This window comes from Salmo trutta, chromosome 4, assembly GCF_901001165.1.
Source record: "Salmo trutta chromosome 4, fSalTru1.1, whole genome shotgun sequence".
NCBI lineage: Eukaryota > Metazoa > Chordata > Actinopteri > Salmoniformes > Salmonidae > Salmo > Salmo trutta.
Window position 1 is genome coordinate 23,564,911 of NC_042960.1, and position 20,882 is coordinate 23,585,792.

At 41.2% G+C, this 20,882-nt stretch overlaps 1 protein-coding gene across 5 annotated transcripts; it reads left to right on the top strand.

Moving 5' to 3' along the window:
* Positions 1–390: 390 nt before the first annotated feature.
* Positions 391–19,478, top strand: LOC115192096 (26S proteasome non-ATPase regulatory subunit 11). Of its 5 annotated transcripts, none has more exons than XM_029750221.1 (12): positions 392–511; positions 8,401–8,502; positions 14,202–14,464; positions 14,775–14,832; positions 15,087–15,281; positions 15,712–15,856; positions 16,044–16,167; positions 16,423–16,548; positions 17,446–17,481; positions 17,623–17,674; positions 17,999–18,141; positions 18,383–19,478. In XM_029750221.1, the coding sequence occupies exons 1-11, from the start codon at positions 421–423 to the stop codon at positions 18,139–18,141; spliced, it is 1,335 nt and encodes a 444-aa protein (XP_029606081.1). In that variant the 5' UTR covers positions 392–420; the 3' UTR covers positions 18,383–19,478. The 5 variants fall into 5 exon arrangements, 4 of the variants coding, with proteins under 4 accessions (XP_029606081.1, XP_029606082.1, XP_029606084.1 ...); XM_029750222.1 differs by having other exon boundaries at positions 393–511; positions 14,202–14,398; XM_029750224.1 differs by lacking the exon at positions 392–511 and adding an exon at positions 8,898–9,018.
* Positions 19,479–20,882: the final 1,404 nt, after the last annotated feature.

Genomic DNA, 20,882 nt, shown 5'->3' on the forward strand with positions numbered 1-20,882 from the left:
CTTACAACTCAAATGCACAGTAAAATACAATAACAAATATAACATTTAAACCTCCTAACCACTCAACCAAAATTCTCAATAAAAGAAACCTCACTAAGGGTACACTGGGAAACAGGGGTGGTTCCTATCCTTTACACATACATGGAGTTGTCCATAGCCCAGATCAAGGATAACCTGTGTTGAAAGGTTAGGAGGTTACATTTGTATTTTATTTTAGGGAGATAACTAGCCTCGTGAAACCAGTCTGCTACCCTAGGAGACAACATTAGTGGACACTAGGCAAGGTTCCTTCTCTGTCTGTGAAACATAGGGTTCATACTCCAGTCCAATAGGTGTCGGCAACCGCCATTTAACTTCAAGCAAAAAGAAGAGGAACGTTGATTGACAGACCGGAAACAAGCCGTCTTGAGAGGAGGCAAGATGGCAGCCCCGGCAGTGGCTGAGTTTCAAAGAGCCCAGTCTCTTCTCAGCTCAGACCGGAACGCATCTATCGATATTTTACATTCGATAGGTAAGTATATAGCTACAACATAACCTGTAGTATCCGAGTGTCTTGGACGTGTAGATTATCGCTAAAAGAGGCCCTGTTCATGGGTTAGAGAAGTTAGCTAGCTAAACTTAGTAGCTAGCTACCGTACTTTAGCTCAATGGCCGTACCGGGCTTCCCCCATTGGTCACAGTGAGTCAGCAGCAGTGACACCGGTAGCTAGCATGCTTTGCAATTAGCTAGGTAACGTTAGCTAACTACTATTTTGCTTGCGCATAGAATTAATAGCTAGCTAAATGGTAGAAGATTCCGACACAGACAGAAGTGATTCCAACCGTATACCCATCGACGCAACATTGCGGGACTTTCGGGAACGACAGACCAGACCGGGATTTGGGGTGTGAGAATATGGACGCCTGCTACACAGACCCAGTGGACTAGTGGTCACCATCTTTTCTGAGTCATAATTCAAGCCGAGATTTACCGCTCAGATTTTTTTAACATTACTTCTTAAAAATACGTGAGTGAGTCTATGCAAAATTAACCTATTAAAACAGTACTGTAGTAATACGTTGAATATGTACCTACCCAATTAGGAATCATTATTTCTACCATGGTTTTTGCTTTTAACTATGTGCAGTAGGCTATAGGACCTATACATTATCACCGCATATTGGCTTTACTTGAATTGCCCTGCCAATACACTGTTCTTCTCAGAACAGTTAAAAAAAATACATTTAAAAAAAAATAATCGAGGTAGGCTATATGATCACACTGGCAATGGATATTACTCCTGAAGCACAGCTGAGTGAGCATACATTTAACCTGTTGGGGATAGGGGGCAGTATTTGCACGGTCGGATAAAAAACGTACCCAATTTAATCTGGTTATTACTACTGCCCAGAAACTAGAATATGCATATAATTATTGGCTTTGGATAGAAAACACCCTAAAGTTTCTAAAACTGTTTGAATGGTGTCTGTGAGTATAACATAACTCATATGGCAGGCAAAAACCTGAGAAGATTCCTTACAGGAAGTGCCGTCTCTGACCATTTCTTGGGCTTCTACACTCTCTTTATTGAAAACTGAGGATCTCTGCTGTAATGTGACACTTCCTACGGCTCCCATAGGCTCTCAGAAGGCGGCAAACCGGTGAATGATGTCTTTGCAGGCCCTGGCTGAAAAACAGTAGCGCATTTGGATAATGGTCGATCAGAGAACAATGAGACTGGGGCGCGTGCACGAGGCGACACCATGTTTTAATTTTTTCGTCTTTGAACGGAAACAGGGTTTCCCGGTCGGAATATTATCGCTTTTTTACGAGAAAAATCGCATAAAAATTGATTTTAATCACCGGTTGACATGCTTTGAAGTACAGTAATGGAATATTTAGAATTTTTTTGTCACGAAACGCGTTGGGCGCGTCACCCTTCGTCACCCTTCGGATAGTGTCTTGAATGCACGAACAAAACAGAGGATATTTGAACATAACTATGGATTATTTTGAACCAAGCCAACATTTGTTATTGAAGTAGAAGTCCTGGGAGTGCATTCTGACGAAGAACAGCAAAGGTAATCAAATTTTTCTAATAGTAAATCGGAGTTTGGTGAGGGCCAAACTTGGTGGGGTTCAAAATAGCTAGCCATGATGGCTGGCCTATCTACTCAGAATATTGCAAAATGTGCTTTTGCCGAAAAGCTATTTTAAAATCGGACATAGCGATTGCATAAAGGAGTTCTGTATCTATAATTCTTAAAATAATTGTTATGTTTTTTGTGAACGTTTATCGTGAGTAATTTAGTAAATTCACCGGAAGTGTTCGGTGGGAATGCTAGTTCTGAACGTCACATGCTAATGTAAAAAGCTGGTTTTTGATATAAATATGAACTTGATTGAACAAAACATGCATGTATTGTATAACATAATGTCCTAGGGGTGTCATCTGATGAAGATCATCAAAGGATAGTGCTGCATTTAGCTGTGGTTTGGGTTTATGTGACATTATATGCTAGCTTGAAAAATGGGTGTGTGATTATTTGGGTCTATGTACTCTCCTAACATAATCTAATGCTCAGGACCTCAGACTGGGGCGAAGGTTCACATTCCAACAGCACAATGACTCTAACCACAAAGCCAAGACAACGCTGGAGTGGCTTCTGGACAAGTCTCAATGTCCTTGAGTGGCCCAGCCCGAGCCTGGACTTTGAACCTGATTGAACATCTCTGTAGAGACCTAAAAATAGCTGTGCAGTGATGCTCCCCATCCAACCTGACAGAACTTGAGAGGATCTGCAAATCATTTTTTTATTTACAGTTGAAGTCTGAAGTTTACATACACTTAGGTTGGAGTCATTAAAACTTGTTTTTCAACTACTCCACACATTTCTTGTTAACAAACTAGTTTTGGCAAGTCGGTTAGGACATCTACTTTGTGCATAACACAAGTAATTTTTACAATTGTTTATAGACAGATTATTTCACTTATAATTCACTGTATCACAATTCCAGTGGGTCAGAAGTTTACATGCAGTAAATTGACGGTGCCTTTAAACAGCGTGGAAAATTCCAGAAAATGTCATGGCTTTAGAAGCTTCTGATAGGCTAATTGACATAATTTGAGTCAATTGGAGGTGTACCTGTGGATGTATTTCAAGGCCTACCTTCAAACTCAATGCCTCTTTGCTTGACATCATGGGAAGACTCGAAGCTGTAATCACAGCCAAAGGTGCTTCAACTGAGTAAAGGGTTCTGAATACTTATGGAATTGTGATATTTCAGTTTTAGTTTTTTTCAAACATTTATCAAAACCTGTTTTTGCTTTGTCATTATGGAGTGTCGATTTGAGGGGGGAATAAACAATTGAATCCATTTGAGAATAAGCCTGTAACGTAGCAAAATATGGATAAAGTCATGGCCTCTCCAATCTCTTAGTTATCAAAATTCTCAACTTAATTGAACGCACCAGCGGAGAACTTTGGCCATATCCTTGTCAGTGCCACTTGTGTTTGTTTTTGGACAGTAATTTCCTCCAAGTTAGAATGTCATATTACACATTTTTCCAGTTAAGTGTTGTAGAATTGCATGAAATGTGTTTTATAAAGGGCCAACGTTTTCCTGTGTGAAGAAATGTGGGCTCAGATATATTCTATAGTCTAGGCCTACTCTAAGCCACTACACGCTCCATTAAACAGTATGTTCCATAATGCAATTAGTGGAAAATTACCATTGTGTGCGGTTTCATTTGACAGAGATGCAGATATTCGTTAGAAATTTAGAAAGAGGGGAGATCTAAATAGGCCTATGCAACAACTAGCATTGGTGACCAATATGACTAGGAGTGTGTCTTTGCCAGTGGTGGAAAAAGTATGCAATTGTCATACTTGAGTAAAAGTATAGATGTTTTTATTTAACTAGGCAAGTTAGTTAAGAACAAGTTCTTATTTACAATGACGGCCTACCCCAGCCAAACCCTTAATAGAAGTTACTCAAGTAAAAGTCAACCAGTAAATACTACTTGAGTAAAAGTCAAAGTATTTGGTTCTAAATATACTTAAGTACCAAAAGTAAAAGTATGAATCATTTTAAATTCCTTTAAATTAAGCAAAGCAAATGGCACCATTTTCTTGTTTTTAAAATGTACAGATAGCCAGGAGTACACTCCAACACTCAGACATAATTTACAAATGATGCATTTGTTTTTAGTGAGTCTGCCAGATCAGAGGTAATAGGGATGACCATGTGTTCTCTTGATAAGTGTGTAATTTGGACCATTTTCATGTCCTGCTAAGCACTCAACATGTAACTAGTACTTTTGGGTGTCAGTGAAAATGTACATTTTCTTTAGGAGTGTAGTGAAGTAAAAGTAGTCAAATATAAATAGTTAAGATACTTTAAAGTACTACTTAAGTAGTTTTTTGGGGTATTTTATACCACTGGCCTTTGCTACTGGACAATGAAAGTAAATTGATTTGAAAACCAATTGAACATGAGAGAAAAAGGCTACTGGTTTCAATTAGAGGTCGGCCGATTATAATTTTTCAACGCCGGTACCGATTTATTGGAGGACCAAAAAAGCCGCTAACGATTTTAATCGGCCGTTAAAAAAAAATGCTTTTAATATTTTTATTTATTTGTAATAATGACAATTACAACAATACTGAATGAACACTTATTTTAACTTAATATAATACAAATAAAATCAGTTTAGCCTCAAATAAATAATGAAACATGTTTAAATAATGCAAAAACAAAGTGTTGGAGAAGAAAGTAAAAGTGCAATATGTGCCATGTAAGAAAGCTAATGTTTAAGTGCCTTGCTCAGAACATGGGAACATATGAAGGCTGGTGGTTCCTTTTAACATGAGTCTTCAATATTCCCAGGTAAGAAGTTTTAGGTTGTAGTTATTATAGGAATTATAGGACTATTTCTCTCTATACGATTTGTATTTCATATACCTTTTGACTATTGGCTGTTCTTATAGGTACTTTAGTATTGCCAGTGTAACAGTATAGCTTCTGTCCCTCTCCTCGCTCCTACCTGGGCTCGAACCAGGAACACATCGACAACAGCCACCCTCGAAGCAGCGTTACCCATGTAGAGCAAGGGGAACAACTACTCCAAGTCTCAGAGCGAGTGACGTTTGAAACGCTATTAGCGCGCACCCGCTAACTAGCTAGCCATTTCACATTGGTTACACCAGCCTAATCTTGGGAGTTGGCAGGCTTGAAGTCATAAACAGCGCAATGCATTACGAAGAGCTGCTGGCAAAACGCACGAAAGTGCTGTTTGAATGAATGCTTACGAGCCTGCTGGTGCCTACCACCGCTCAGACTGCTCTATCAAATCATAGACTTAATTATAATAAACCAAACAGAAATACGAGCCTTAGGTCATTAATATGGTCGAATCCGGAAACTATCATCTCTCAAACAAAACGTTTTTTCTTTCAGTGAAATACGGAACCGGTCCGTATTTTAGCTAACGGGTGGCATCCCTAAGTCTAAATATTCCTGTTACATTGCACAACCTTCAATTGTATGTCATAATTACGTAACATTCTGGCAAATTAGTTCGCAACGAGCCAGGCAATGAGCGCAAGAGCAGTGACACAATTTCATGTTAGCAGGCAATATTAACTAAATATGCAGGTTTAAAGATATGTACTTGTGTATTGATTTTAAAGAAAGGCATTGATGTTTATGGTTAGGTACATTGGTGCAACGACAGTGCTTTTTTCGCAAATGCGCTTGTTAAATCATCACCCGTTTGTCGAAGTAGGCTGTGATTCGATGAGAAATTAACAGGCACCGCATCGATTATATGCAACGCAGGACACGTTAGATAAACTAGTAATATCATCAACCATGTGTAGTTAACTAGTGATTATGTTAAGATTGTGATGTGATGTTTTTTATAAGATAAGTTTAATGCTAGCTTGCAACTTACCTTGGCTTCTTGCTGCCCTCATGTAACAGGTAGTCAGCCTGCCATGCAGGCTCCTCGTGGAGTGCAATGTAAGGCATGTGGTTAGAGCGTTGGACTAGTAACCAGAAGGTTGCAAAAACGAATCCCCGAATCCCCCCCTGAACAAGGCAGTTAACCCCTGTTCCTAGGCCGTCATTGAAAATAAGAATGTGTTCTTAATCTGACTTGCCTAGCTAAATAAAGGTGTAAAAATATATGGCAAAAATACCGATTTACCGATTGTTATGAAAACTTGAAATCAGCCCGAATTAATCGGCCATTCCGATTAATCGGTCGACCTCTAGTTTCAATGGCATATGGAAGTCTTCATAAAATTATTGCCTGCACATTTGGTTGGATTTTGGCTAGGCAAGGTAAGACATGCCTCATATGTAATGAAACGTTCTGGTTTCAAACAATTAAGCATGATTTTGAAATGCGTACTGCCTCCAGCTTATTGCAAAGTGGTGTGTGACGCACTGAAGCCTGCCTAGTTGCCATGCACTTGAATGGTGACAGGGAAGCGTACTTCAATTATCAGTTGAGAGAGAAAATGTGCTATTTGTAATCATGGCCATTTAAAAAAAATTTTTTTACACAAATTGCCTTTACAATTGTTGCAAAATAATTGGGCTTATCAAAGCTGTTTGAGCTGTATCAGAAGCTTTTGCGCTACATCGACCGGTATTTAAATCAAAGAATAGGCTAAAATGCACTTTTTTGTGGCTACTGTTAGCTAGCATGAGGACAAAAACTTCAGTTTACTTAACTAGCAGTCGTTCCTACTTCTCATGTAGTAGGTGGGATAATGGGACAATTCGGAGTACAGAGTACAATTCCATATATATCCCTTGATTGAGGTAAGTTTTCCAAGCCATATCTTGCACCAGCTCAGCTGTGTTAATCTAAACAAAAGGCATTTCCAACCTTCTACTGTAGCAGAACGTATACGTTAAGATTCTAATCATCTAGCCAGCTAAATGTTTTTATTTTATTTACAAATCTAGCTAAATGTGATGGCTATCTGACTAATGCCTTTTTCTAACTCTTACGCCCACAACAGCAGTTAGGGACCGTCAACATGGTGACAAATCACATTTTTCAAATTTCAATAGCTCTTTAACCATTACTCCTAAAACTTTCAAAACTGGTTATAGCTAACCCGATGGCATAGACGCACAGCACACTTTTTTTTGTCGGTTTACATCTCACACTATTTTAAATTATTTACCATTTTTCAATAGCGCCTTGGTGATGTGATCTGCACACCTCAAACAAGGTTCATAATGTACACTCAGTGGGCCCACACGTTGCACACCCTTGTTTGTCCATTTGCATCTCATGAGATTTTACCAGAATTGTAAAATATTAAATTTTCAATAGCTCCTTAGTCTTATGACCTACAACCCTCAAACGACTTTCAGAATATCCACTGTGTAGCCTGATATGTAGCACAACCTTTTGTTTGTCCATTTTCATCTCACATGATTTTACATTCATTTTCAATGTTTCTAATTTCAACAGCTCATTGGTCATGTGACCTACTGGACTCAAACAAGGTTCAGAATGTATTACGTGATTTTACATGAATTTTGTAAGCTTTAGAATTTCAATAGCTTCAATAGCACCTGACCTCAAACAAGGTTCAGAATGTACACTCAGTGGGCCTACACATTGCATACCCTTTAGTTTGTCCTTCTGCTGTGGGCTGCTGTGGGCTGGGTAGGGCAGGGGGAAAGGACTAACTAAAGGGTGTGCAATGGGTAGGCCCACTGAGTGTACATTCTGAACCTTGTTTGAAATCAGTAGGTCACATGACCAAGGAGCTATTGAAATTTGAATGTAAAAAAAAGTTTGTACTTTGTTTACTAATTAATTCAACTTGGAATACAAAATCCTGTTCACATTTCCACATGTTTATTAGCATTGGAAAGCAAATTAATATCCAAATCGTGAAAATAAGATCTGTGCAATGTTGTGCGCATTTTTTCCAACATCATGACACTTATTTGGAGTCTGTGGCTGAAGTGGTTTGAAAGCTTTTGAGGTTTGAAAGCGTGACTATCTGTTGAATATCCAACCTGCAACTGTCTTTACCTCGGTGTAATTTCAGTAATGTTAGCTAACTAGCTACACATTTTTGTTGGTAAGTAGAGCCAGCTAAATCAGATTTATTGACAGCAGAAGATAGTGGCTCAGCCTTTGTTACATTGACTGCTAGTGAACTATGTCCAATGTTGGACCCAGGGATGATTTCCCCCAGCTAGCTGACAACTGAAAGCAGTGAGCATCCCCACTGATTATGGCAGTAACTGATTATGGCAGTAATTATAGTTTGCACATTTTTTTGTCACATAGCCTAGATGTTGCCATCTATTACGCTAGGTCTACGTGTAAAAGGTTGTGCTGCCAATGTCAACAAGTATCCTTCTATTGTTTGTTCCAGTAAAGCGGGACATCCAGGAGAGCGATGAGGAGGCGGTGCGTGTCAAAGAGCAGAGCATCCTGGAGCTGGGTGGTCTGCTGGCTAAGACGGGCCAGGCTGCAGGTAACATATCCACCCTTCCTCATCCCCTCCGATTTCAGGTGGATAAGTGCAGACTCAGAGTAGACACATCACCTCTACTAGAGAATGATGCTGACTAGGCTTGTCACGATACCAACATTTTGCAAACAATACGATACCAGGCCAAGTATCACTGTACCGAGTGGTATCGCGATACCATGGTGGAAGAAAATCTGTGGCCTAGCATCCTGTTCGCCCTGTCCCCAAACGCTTGTTTACGTTTTCGAAACGTTCTCCAAAAACCTGTCACTGATATTCAGACTTCTACTCAATACAACACATTGAATTTAACTTCACACAGTTAAGTGTATAATATAATACTGCATAGAATGGCTGATTTTGCTAATATTTGCAACGGCCTACCTGTGATTTGGCAGGAACAATGGGAGGAAGGAATATACATCGGTGGAGGCTGCTGAAGGGAGGATGGCTCATAATAATGGCTGGAACGGTGCAAATGGAATGGCCATTTTCACGAGCCCGTCCTCCCCAATTAAGGTGCCACCAACATCATGGGATATACATGCATAATGATCTGCATGTCATTGTGTCAGTAAGGGGAAAACACTGCACAAAACCTTCTTTACTCTTCAGTTAAGACACACAATCCCTCCCTTCCTCACACTTTGTCTCCCTCACTCTCAAACACACATACAGACACTACTCCCAACTTTTAAAACGTTAGGCACCAAACATAATTTAAGGGGCACCAAAAATAGATGTTTTATATAGTTTAAGCTTACACTAGGCCTATATGAGTAGCAGCAGACCCTTTTCCTTCCTGTGCCAATCCAATTTGCCTAAACCTACTGTCATTACCAGGTTGTTTGCTATCTAGGTAATATGACTGAACGTTGTTTGTTATTAAACCAGTAATTAGCGACTCGGGATTAGTTTAGAACAGCCCGCGACATGTTTTGTGAAATTATATAAAATCCACACAAATTTTGATTTAGAAAGAAAAAACCTCCGGTAATATGGGTCATATTTCTTGAACTGATTAGGCTAGAGAGATGCCGTTTTCCATGCCTGTCGCGCAGCGGTGCTCCATTTCCCCTCTGACTCTGAGACTGCATCACGGTGAACTTGCAAAGTCTACTCAGACTGGTCTGTGCTCTTGGTTTTAACAGGCGATGAAATGATACAATGTATCAACATTGCTCGCTTTGCATGCTGCTCCAATGTAATAAATGTGCAAATGTAACAGAAGACTCATCTGGGTCTGCATCTCTGCTCGCTATCACAGCAAAATTATATTTAAAAAAACTGATGGAGGAATAGACGTGAGTGAAAAGCGGGCGGAGAGAAGCAGGTGAGTGAGGGCTTGGGATGGTCTAGGGGATGGTGCTGGCTGATTACAGCTGCCACACGTGATATGCGCATGAAATTGAAGTGGATATTATTAGACCTGCCCATACAAGAGACTAGTGGCTGTTGCTTCAATTCAACTGAATTTATTAACAAAGCTGACTTTTATAAACATTTGATAACAGATGCCAGCAGGTTCTTTAGATCGGTAGGGATGAAGTCAGTAGTATCAAATGAAACAGTACTATGGTATTCTTAAATAGTATCATGATGTTTTGGTACCGTGGTACCGGTATACCCATAGGCGGCAATCCCAGGGGGGATCTGGGAAAAATATGATTTGTCCCACCCAATAAATTACTGTAAACAACTATTTCAATAATATGCAATGAAAACACTTGTGCTGATTATAGACACTTAATAGCGACTTTTAAAATTTCAAAAGATTGCGAACTTCTATCTCCTACTGTAAATAACCTGCACAGTGTATGTGTCGCCAGCAAGGTAGAAAAGATGGAAATCAGAGCATTTTTCAGTACACCAAAACGCAAAGTAAGAGCCCTAGTAGCCTAATATCTCAAAGACTAGTTGATAAAATGTTCATAAGAAAGACGTGAAATGCTAATGGAAATGTTTCTTAATGATGTCATTAGGCAGAGCGGGCAACAGATGGCACATAGACAGCAGAGCTGGGTACAGATAGGCAGGGACAGACTGGCAAAGACAGGGAGTCTCAGGTAAGTTTGAGTCTTTGTCAACATTATGAAAGGTTCTCTTTTTTAGACTTGTAAAATAGGGACATAATTGGACGATGCCATGGATACCCCCACTCTCAACTTAAACTGGTGACTGAACCAAGATTTGTTTAAGGCAATGGTATTGCTGTTGTGATTAATTGTGTAGTTTTGGGTACCGGTAGTTAGGAGTATGGCAAACACCTTATTTCTTTTCTAGGAGACAGACTGAGTCAGTGAGGGTGGTGAAAGAGCCAGGGAGAGAGACTTCAGAGGACAGTGTCACAGCCACGGCAGGACCAGGTGTCAACCTTTTTGCCAGCAGCACCAGTATAGGGGACAGTGGCACATTATTGTCCAGTTACCTCAGTGATGGCACACAACCATATCAGCCACACCCACAATTTATAGAACCGCAAACTCTTGCCAAGTGAGTGTTGACGTTTCAAGAGAAATGGTTTTGCGATTTCCCCTGGCTACATTATAAACCATCAATAAAAGGAGTGTTTGCACTGTAGCCAAGGGTTTCAAGCCAGCCATATTTTGGCCAAAAAGCAGATGCTGCCTTCATTAGTGCAGGTTTTAGGAACTGGAGAAAATCCACTGTAAAATTCACAGCACATCAAAACTGCCTAACCCACCGCAACTTTAACTGTAGCGGCACACCAGCTGTTATCCAGTGCGTGGGGTAAACGGCAGGAGGACGCAAGGCATGAACTGCTTGATGAAAATTGTTAGTTCGGTGCAGCATGTGTCAAGACCGGGACAAGCCTTTCGAGACAGTGGGAATTTATACCAGCTTTTGAAACTTAGGACAGAAGAGGAGGATCCCATTTTACTGAAGTGGTTAACAGAGCGTACCACAATGTGCACAGAATGAAATTCTGAACATCATGGCCAATAGTCATTCGAGGCATTACAGCTGAGATTAGGTCTCTTCCGATTGTACAATTTTCAGTAATTGTTGACGGTACTCAAGATGTACTGTACTGGTGCTGCAGCACCAGCACCATGTACTGGTGCTGAACAGGAGAGTGTCTGCCTGCATTATGTTGACTATGACCGTAGCCCAATAAACTCCTATTGACGGACATCTAGGGTGTCGGAGACAACAGGCGAGGGCATTGCGAAAGTAGCAACTGATGTGTTGAGGCTCAATTTGCCCATGTCTGGCTTACGTGGGCAGAGTTACGATGGTGCCTCAAACATGGCAGGAAAATACACAGGTGCACTAGCAATTGTGAGGAGGCAGCAGCCATTAGCTCTCTATGTGCATTGTGGAGCACACTGTGTAAATCTGATTACACTGGCTGGCTGCTCAGCCTCCCCACTGATCCGGGATTCCCTTTATTGGGTCAATCAGTTAGGTGTCCTCTATGTCCAGTCAGGAAAGTTTAAGAGCATGTTTGAATCAATTTCCACGTCCGACGATGCACATCTGACCACCCTAAAACCCCTATGTCCAACAAGGTGGGCTGTGCGGAATACTGCTATTAGAGCTGTGCTAGGGCAGTATGAGCGGGTACTAAGCAGCCTAGAGGAGATGGCAAAAATTACATCCAAGACAGCTTTAACTGCCAGTGGCTTATTTGAGCACTTCAGCATAGGCAAGACTGTGTTGGGCCTCACACTTGCCTCTGCTGTTTTTGGAGAGCTTGAATGCCTAAACATTTCACTGCAGAAGAAAACTCAGACTGTCTCCGGTAAGCAGGCTGCAGTTGAGTGTGTGTGTGTGTGTGTGTGTGTGCGGTCATCTCTTAGGGGCAAGAGAAATGACGAAAGCTACCGTGCACTGTATGAGAAAGCAACAACATTGATTGAATCCATTGAGACACACTCAAGGCGATTTGCTGGCAAAGCAGTGGATCACTATAGGGCAGAATTTTTTTTAAAGTGTTGGATGGTGTGGAGGTTCAGTTTGACCATTTTGACCAGGACAGTCTAAACGTCCTGCAAAAGTTGGAAAGAGCGCTTCTCACGGGGGAGTTGGATGAGTACCCTGAGCTGAACATAGATTCTCTTTCAGGGCAGTTGTGCCTCTTTTGCAACAAATACACCTGTAGCAGCAGTGGAGAGGCAGCAGAGGTCCTCAAGGAGGCTTCCAGTGGAGGTGCGGGGGGTTGTTTCACCAAGTTGAGGTGCTGATCAGAATTTTGTTTGTGGTGCCAGTGTCTTCATGTGAGGCTGAGAGGAGTTTCAGTGCACTCCGCAGGATGAAGGCTTGGATACGGGCTAGCTTGGGCCAAGAGGGACTGAATGGCATAGTTGTCTGTAATGTAAGGGCTGGACAGTCTCGAGGGAAAGTATCTGCCAGCAATTTGTTGGATCCATTGAAACCCGCAAATATATGTTCGGTTCAGTAGTGTGTATAGCAGTGGTTCTCAACCTTTTTTGGGTACTGGAACCCCTGCATATTTTGAGGCAAGGCAGGCAGTCCTCAGGGACCCCCACCCCCTCTATTATATGTAAAGTATGTTCATTATACTTATTTTATTTCACGGACCCCTTGCAGTTACACCAGGGACACCTAGGGGTCTACAGACCCCTGTTTGAGAACCCCTGGTGTGTAGTAAATCTGTTCTTTTGTTTAGTAGTTTTTAGTACATGACAGTACACTTACTATTTATTTTGTTATTTTATTTAAAATTGCTTACTGTGTGACATACTTGTCCATAGCTTTTGTTTGAAGAGTTGAGACACTGACTGAACAATAAATATTTTTGAAGGATATTTTGGTCGATTTATTTGGGTTATTCATTGAAGTAGTTCTTTCGTTTTTAGAACTGTACTTATTTTGAGCTTTTTGTTCTTGTAAAGCTATTGTAGTAGATTCAGGTCAGTGGCACATATTTAATGACTATATAAATGTATCAGAAAAAGTAAAATGAAAAAGTAAATTCAATACTGAGACCAACTTTGGTTCTCAATGGAGATTATTTTAGATCAGATTGTATTTACGAAAACTGCACCCATAAAGTGTACAGTACCATTGCCACCTACTGGCCTTTCTTGGTATTGCTGGTTGTAAATACAAACACCTGCAAACATACTGGACTGATAAGGAACACTGCTATAACTATTATTTGTAGTAGTAGTATTATAATGATTTAAGCATTTGAACAATTTGGGACAACGCTTCAGTTAACTACCTATCAATTATCCAGTAGTAGAAATGATGGTTCCTCAATATGCGTTTAACATATTACAATGTAGGCTATGTGTTACAGCACTATTTTTGGTGTCCCTCTCAGGCTCTTGAGAATTTAATGTAATTGTCCTCTCGAAAGTTGATATCAGATTTTTGCCCCTGGGTATACCGTGCAACACTAATACTGACTAGTTTTGTCATGATCTTCAGTATGGCTAGGAAACAAAACACGAAGCGTACTAAATTGCTGACAAATGCTGTGGAAATTAACTTTTTCTATGATGTTGGTGAGGGTGACGGTGACAAGTTTCTCCTTGACTGTGCGCAAGTTTGAGATTTGATTACATTGCATGCAGACTGCCCAGAATTACTGATCTACAAATCACCTTGCATCCCAAATACCTAGTCATTGTGATCAATATTAGTGTTTCTGTTCCTCACCTTGGCTTGCTTTAACTGATCCCCTCCAACCTGCTGTCTGGGTCCCTCAGAGCTGGGCGGTCTCCTGAAGTATGTGCGGCCGTTTCTGAATTCCATCAGCAAGGCCAAGGCAGCGCGGCTGGTGCGCTCGCTGCTGGACCTGTTTCTGGACATGGAGGCAGCTACAGGCCAGGAGGTGGAGCTGTGTCTGGAGTGCATTGAGTGGGCCAAGGCTGAGAAGAGAACATTCCTCAGACAGGCCCTGGAGGTGAGGAGTGGAAGAGGGGACCCCACTGGAAGAGAGCTGAGCGGGAGCACTGACATGATGGGTTTGGTTCGCCTCACTAAATGGTTTACAGTGGATGGAGATTAAGCCCGTCTTAGGGTTCTTGAGTCTATTTCGCTCTATGTAGCGCTGCAGTTCTTGCTGCAAGGGCCATTGGTGGATCTTGATGACACATTTCAATTCTGTCAATTTTGGAATTGAGTTGAAATTCCAATTGAACCATTTTAGAATTTTCTTTCTTAAAATGGACCTCTGGTGGTGATGATTATGTTAGATGATTCCAGAGGTGGTGGTATCCTTGACTTTGTCTCTCTCTCTCTGTCTCTCTGTCTCTCTGTCTCTCTCTGTCTCTCTCCAGGCTCGTCTCATCTCTCTGTATTTTGACACAAAGCGGTATCAGGAGGCGCTTCATCTAGGTGCATTTTTTTGTTTGTACAGAAACAAAAAAATATTAATCACAACAAAAAGAGCAGAATATGATTACAGTTGGTATTCCTAATAAGTGCACATCAGATACATGTTAACTCTGTTTTATACACTTCAGTTGACCAGTCCCAATTAAAGTACTTTAAAAAATGCCCTTCATATCTGCTAACTCTGGCTTGGTGTACTCATTCATGTCTCTCCCTCTCTCTCCATCCCTCCCTCCTTCCATCCCTTTCTCCCACAGGCACCCAGCTACTCCAGGAGCTGAAGAAGATGGATGACAAGGCCCTGCTGGTGGAGGTACAGCTGCTGGAGAGTAAGACGTACCACGGCCTCAGCAACCTGCCCAAGGCCCGAGCTGCCCTCACCTCTGCACGCACCACCGCCAACGGCATTTACTGCCCGCCCAAGCTACAGGCCGCCCTGGACATGCAGTCAGGTCCGCTACTCTCCATTCGCCTCCCTTACAACACCCACCAATAGTTAATTCTTATGTCCACTGTGTAGGAGTGTCCTCTACAGTTTTTTTTATATATATTATTATTTTTTTAAACATTTTATAATTTATTTTTAAATCATTTTAAAGTGGTGGGGCATCAGCCAGCTCTTCCACATCCACCAAGCATAAAGGCCTGGATCCTAACTAGACACAGCTGTAGGTTGACTTTTTCTGGTTGTACAGAGGTGGCCATGCAGTGTTGAGATATTGAGTCCAGTTGTACCTCTGATTTCCATGTTTACCTCATTGCGCTCAGCTGGTGTCCTGGGTCTAAATCAATCCCTGATTAGAGAACAAGCATGACAATCAGCATTGCAACAGGACTTGAGGTCCAGATTTGAGTAGGTTGATAGCCTCCTCACCCCTACAGGGATCATCCATGCAGCAGAGGAGAAGGACTGGAAGACTGCCTACTCTTACTTCTACGAGGCCTTCGAAGGCTACGACTCCATCGACCACCCCAGAGCGATCACCGCTCTCAAATACATGCTGCTCTGCAAAATCATGCTCAACCTGTAAGCAGCTGAACACTCAACTCTATATGTTGTGTGTAATGATGATCAATGTGTAATCACTATACTGATGCATGATATAACTTTGGAATTTGAGTAAATATGCAGTGCAACAGTTAGTTAGTTGTGTGGATAAGAGCTTAAGAGGAAAGTTGATGTCTTGGATGAGTAACCTGTTGTCTTGTTGTAGTCCTGAGGAGGTCCAGGGTCTCGTTAGTGGAAAGCTAGCCCTGCGGCACGCCGGGAGACAGACGGACTCTCTGAAATGCATGGCGCAGGCCAGCAAGAACCGGTCGCTGGACGATTTTGAAAAGGTAAAAAAGAGCATGTTGAGTGAACTGAATAGCACTGAATAACATTGACGCACAGATGCATTTTTTTCATTTGCTGTTTTTATCCCTTGCATTGTTTATCCCATATTGTAGGTTCCTTAACACCTGTTTTACTCTTCCTCTCTTTCTATCCCCCTCTTTTGCTAAATCTTTACTTTCTCTTTACTTTACTTTCTCCCCTCCTATCTATATCCTTCTATTTTCCCCATTTCTCAACTCTATCCCCCCTCTCTCCAGGCCCTGACAGAGTACAGAGGTGAGTTGAGAGACGACTCCATCATAAGCACACACTTGACCACGCTCTATGACAACCTGCTTGAACAGAACCTCATCCGTGTCATCGAGCCTTTCTCCAGGGTACAGGTGAGCTTACAGCTGAGCATTTTGTGGAGGGTGGGCGCATGCTTTCCAGTCCAGGACTAGGCTTTTGTTCTTGTAAAATTCTTTAAGAATTTGTTAAGTCTGTAAAATCCGAATTTCTTTGTTTTTAAAAGGAGTAGGCTTGAAAGAGAGTGACTCGGTTTGGGCTGATCTGTGACCCGCTAGCACCTCCCCCGGTAAGAGGGGAATGAGGCAACCTTAGTTACACACAAGGGAACTTTATTGCTGTACACACACACAGCAGACAGGGAATAGATGTGGGAAGGATGTGGTTCTGTAATACAGGAGATAAGCAGTAATGAATAGGCTGTACACTATTAGCACAGCAAGAGGACTGGTAAGGACTGTATAAATATAAAGGACTGTATAGATCAAGACTATATAAGCAAACAATTATCATTATCTACTACCAACAGTAAATAGTAAACACACACACACGTTACAACAATAACAACTCAGTTCAGCACGCACTCCATCCCACAAGTCCCCTCAGAGGAGTGAACAGACACTGGCCTGCACAGTCAAAAGAGCTGTCAGTTGTCCTGCCCACTAACAATGTACCCCTTAGCAACCCAGGTCACACATGTTTGAGAGGCCAGTTTATTGTACCCCTAGGGTTATGGGAAGTGGAGTGGGCAGCTTGAAAGGGTTGTGAGATGCTGATAAGTTACTGGCAGGGAATTTGTAGCAAGGCTATTTGTAAAAGGCTAGTATTTGTTTAGCTTTGTTCAGCTTGGATATTTTGTCTTGTAAAGTTCTTTAAGGATTTGTAAATATAAATTGCTGTGTTTTGTAAAAGTAATATTTGTAGAATTTTGTCTAGTATTTGTTTTGCTTTGTTGAGCTTGTGTTCCAGACCGTTGTTCTGTCTCCCCACAGATAGGACACATTTCCACCCTCATAAAACTCTCTAAAGTAAGTCATTAGCTTATTCCACTATTAGGACATTAAATGGTGTCAGCACATCTTTCACTTATTTTTGTTATTCTTTTTACTCCATTCATGGTGAGCGTGTGTGTTTGGCCGTGTTGATTTGGTTTCTTCACCTCTACACAGGGAGATGTCGAGAGGAAGTTGTCACAGATGATTCTTGACACAAAATTTCACGGTAGGTGTCTATGATAGAGAAGTGTGTGTTCAAATTTTTCATTATGTATTTATTTGGACAGTGAAGCTAAAACTTGCCGACCAATCTAAAATCCTGGAGCATAGAGCCAAATTAAAACTTTTAGCTTTACTTTCCAAATCAATACATAGGGGAGTTTAAATCCAGATGTCCTCCTCCCGTCATATTAATCCCATAGTTGTTGGGAAAATGTAATAATTAACTTCAAGTTAAAGGAAGACGATCACATTTATTAGGTCAGAGTTTCTTTTGCCTTTACTCTGTACCTACTTGACACCATCCCTCCACATCCCTCCTTCTCTCTAGGTATTTTGGACCAAGGCGAGGGTGTGCTGATCATCTTCGATGAGCCTGCAGTAGACACAACGTATGAGGCGGCCCTGGAGACCATTCAGAACATGAGCAAAGTGGTGGACTCACTCTACAACAAAGCCAAGAAGCTCACATAGGTCAGTCAGTCCCCTGAGCCGCTAGCAGAATTGGAGTCATATAGAATAAATGTATGTTGAATATGTGTCATTTATGTATGACAACCCTGCTTTGGAAATTTATGGGACGGTTTCCCAAACACAGATTAACCACATTCAATTGAGTATGCTATTTAGTCCATGACTAGGCTTGATCTGTGTCCCTAAATCTGCTGCCCCAGCCTGCTAGTTAATATATTTTCCCTTTTGTCTCTTTCCAAAGAGGAGACCACCTGTACCCCAGCACAGAGCTTATCCGGCAAGTTTGTGAAGCACTCCGGGAAGGGGAGAGGGTGGGGGGGTTGGTGTTCGGACTCAAACAACCCAGCAAGCAAATAAACCAACCGACCAACCCACAAACTGACAGGGCTAGGCTGCCCACCCCTCTTTAATTCAGACTGGGTAAAAAAAAAAGTAAACTGTTTTTTCCCCCAACGGACATTACAACAACTGGCATCTCCATCACAGGTTTCTATGTTCCTCGGCATCCCCCTCCTTGCCGACCCATCAGGGAATCTTGTAAAAAATGAACAATAAAGAAACAAACATATACATTACATGTATGAAAGATCTCTGAAAGAGTGTAATTGGTGGGCATACATTGCCTAAAGGTTCAGTTCTGTTGCCAAACAACCCCTGGCCAACCCATATGTTTTCTTGCCTTCATCCCCCCAACAACACACAGACGGCAATCTGGGTCTGCTGGCTTTGGGCCAGAGTGGACAGAGAAAACGGACCACTGTCCCTGCGAACACGCCACAGGAAAAGGACAGCGTTTTATAGTTCCCAGACCTGGGTTAATATATTGTTTGAAAATCGTTCCAAGTACTGAGCGTTTGTTTTATCCTGCCTGGGGTGCCAGGAGGGTGTGGTTTTCCTTTTTGGGACTTTTCTATTTGTTCCATTTTAACAGGTTAGCTCAATCGAGAACATAAAGTATCTGATATGATCTCTAATAGTATTTTAATCCAGGTGTAATTGTTTTCCCTCCCTGCCTCCAATTCCAGTTTGTACATAATGTTGCCAGGTGTCTCTGTCAGGCCTGTCATGCCCATCCCCTTTTTTTTTATTACACTAAATGAGACTAAAATAAGCCCTTTGTGTGCTTTTGTTAGTGGTGGTGATTGACCTGGTTGTATGTGTTGTGACTGGCTGACAGGGAGAGTGAGTTGGTTGTTTATTCCTGATGTATTAAAAAAACGTGGCTTACAGCTAAAAGCTGTAAAGTTTGGGGATTACTTTTTGCAAGGACTACTAGTCGACCATTTCCCATATGACAGATAAGACAAGTGCTAATAAATATATTGAATGTCACAGCTTAATTTTCTGTTTGAAGGAACTAAACTAGATGGACTTTGCCTCGTTTTTGCCCATTGCCTATTACAATAATCAAGAAATACCTAGATTTTTATTTTTCTCTGTATATAGATTTTTCTCTCACATATGTTATCAGGTTCAGCATATGTGCTGCATTTATCAGGGTAAATGAATTGTTACATTTTATTCAATTTTAGACAACTCAAACATAGGCAAAAGGTGATTGAACAGTCAGAGCTGCAACGAGTCTGGGGTCTGTTCACCAAACCATTTTACACAGCTAGGGCATCTTAACATAGCCCAGTGATGTGTCCCACATGACACCCTGTTCCCTATATGGTTTACTACTTTAGGTAAGGCCCTAAAGTAGTAAAGGGTGTCATTTGGGACAGACTAAAAAGGTGCACAGGTATGTAGCTACACTTATCAGACACCAGGGAGCGCTATTGGATTAGGACTTTCACAAGTGAAATTGTTTTCTAGTTGGGTCACAGATGAAAAGGGAAAATAATATCTTTAGGTTGACTAATATGTGTGTGTGTGTGTGTATGTGTGTGTGCGTGCGTGCATACATACATACATGTGTGTGTATATATATATATATATATGTGTGTATATGTATATATATATACATGTCTTAAAAATCCTTCACGCTCTGCTTGAGCAATGTTCACATTGTAATTGGTATGCCTACTGTCTGGCAAAAGTACTATTAAATAACAGGCTACATGCTTATTCAAGGAACATTTTACTACAAAATCAACGTTTTTCAGATGTTTTCAAACTTCAAAAATGGTCTAACCTAATCATGAATAAGACTGCATTTTATATCTCACCTAATTAACCTCCACTTAGGGGTCATGGTGGAGAAAAATAAACAGCCAGGCTAATCCATTTACATTACATTAATCCATGCCCTCTTTTTTTTAAATTATTATTTCCCTCTTTTTTATTAGTTCCCTCTCTTTATTCACTTCCAAGGTTTATCCATTACCTCATGTTTTATTAGTTCCCTATTCTCTTTAGGCTACCATGATGGTCCCACTTGGCCGATATCATATTGCAGCCAAAATGTCATATTTAATTACGTGTTTCAAATGGTGATGACCACTGACCATTCAATAGCTTATTTCCATATGCCATAGAGCTTTTATATGCCTCTGAATCATAAGGGAAAATAATAGTAACGGGCATGCAAAATCACTCAGGGTGCAAATATGGTGTAATGATGCACTCTCATCCCTAGGCAGGAATTCTGCTTCATGACTTTAAATCTGTACTTCGGAGGAGTTCTTTAGTTAATCTATACCCTAGCCTGGCAAATTTCCAATTGAACATATTGTAATTGCAACAAAGCAAATAGCTATCAGTAGCTTGCGTTAAATATACAATGTGTCTACTCTGGT

Bases quoted from the DNA above. Each gene is read 5' to 3' on its own strand.
- LOC115192096 (XM_029750221.1), top strand. From the start codon at position 421: ATGGCAGCCCCGGCAGTGGCTGAGTTTCAAAGAGCCCAGTCTCTTCTC. The intron at 14,833-15,086 runs GTGCATTTTTTT...TTTCTCCCACAG, and splicing joins TCAGGAGGCGCTTCATCTAG to GCACCCAGCTACTCCAGGAG. The intron at 15,282-15,711 runs GTCCGCTACTCT...TCACCCCTACAG, and splicing joins CGCCCTGGACATGCAGTCAG to GGATCATCCATGCAGCAGAG.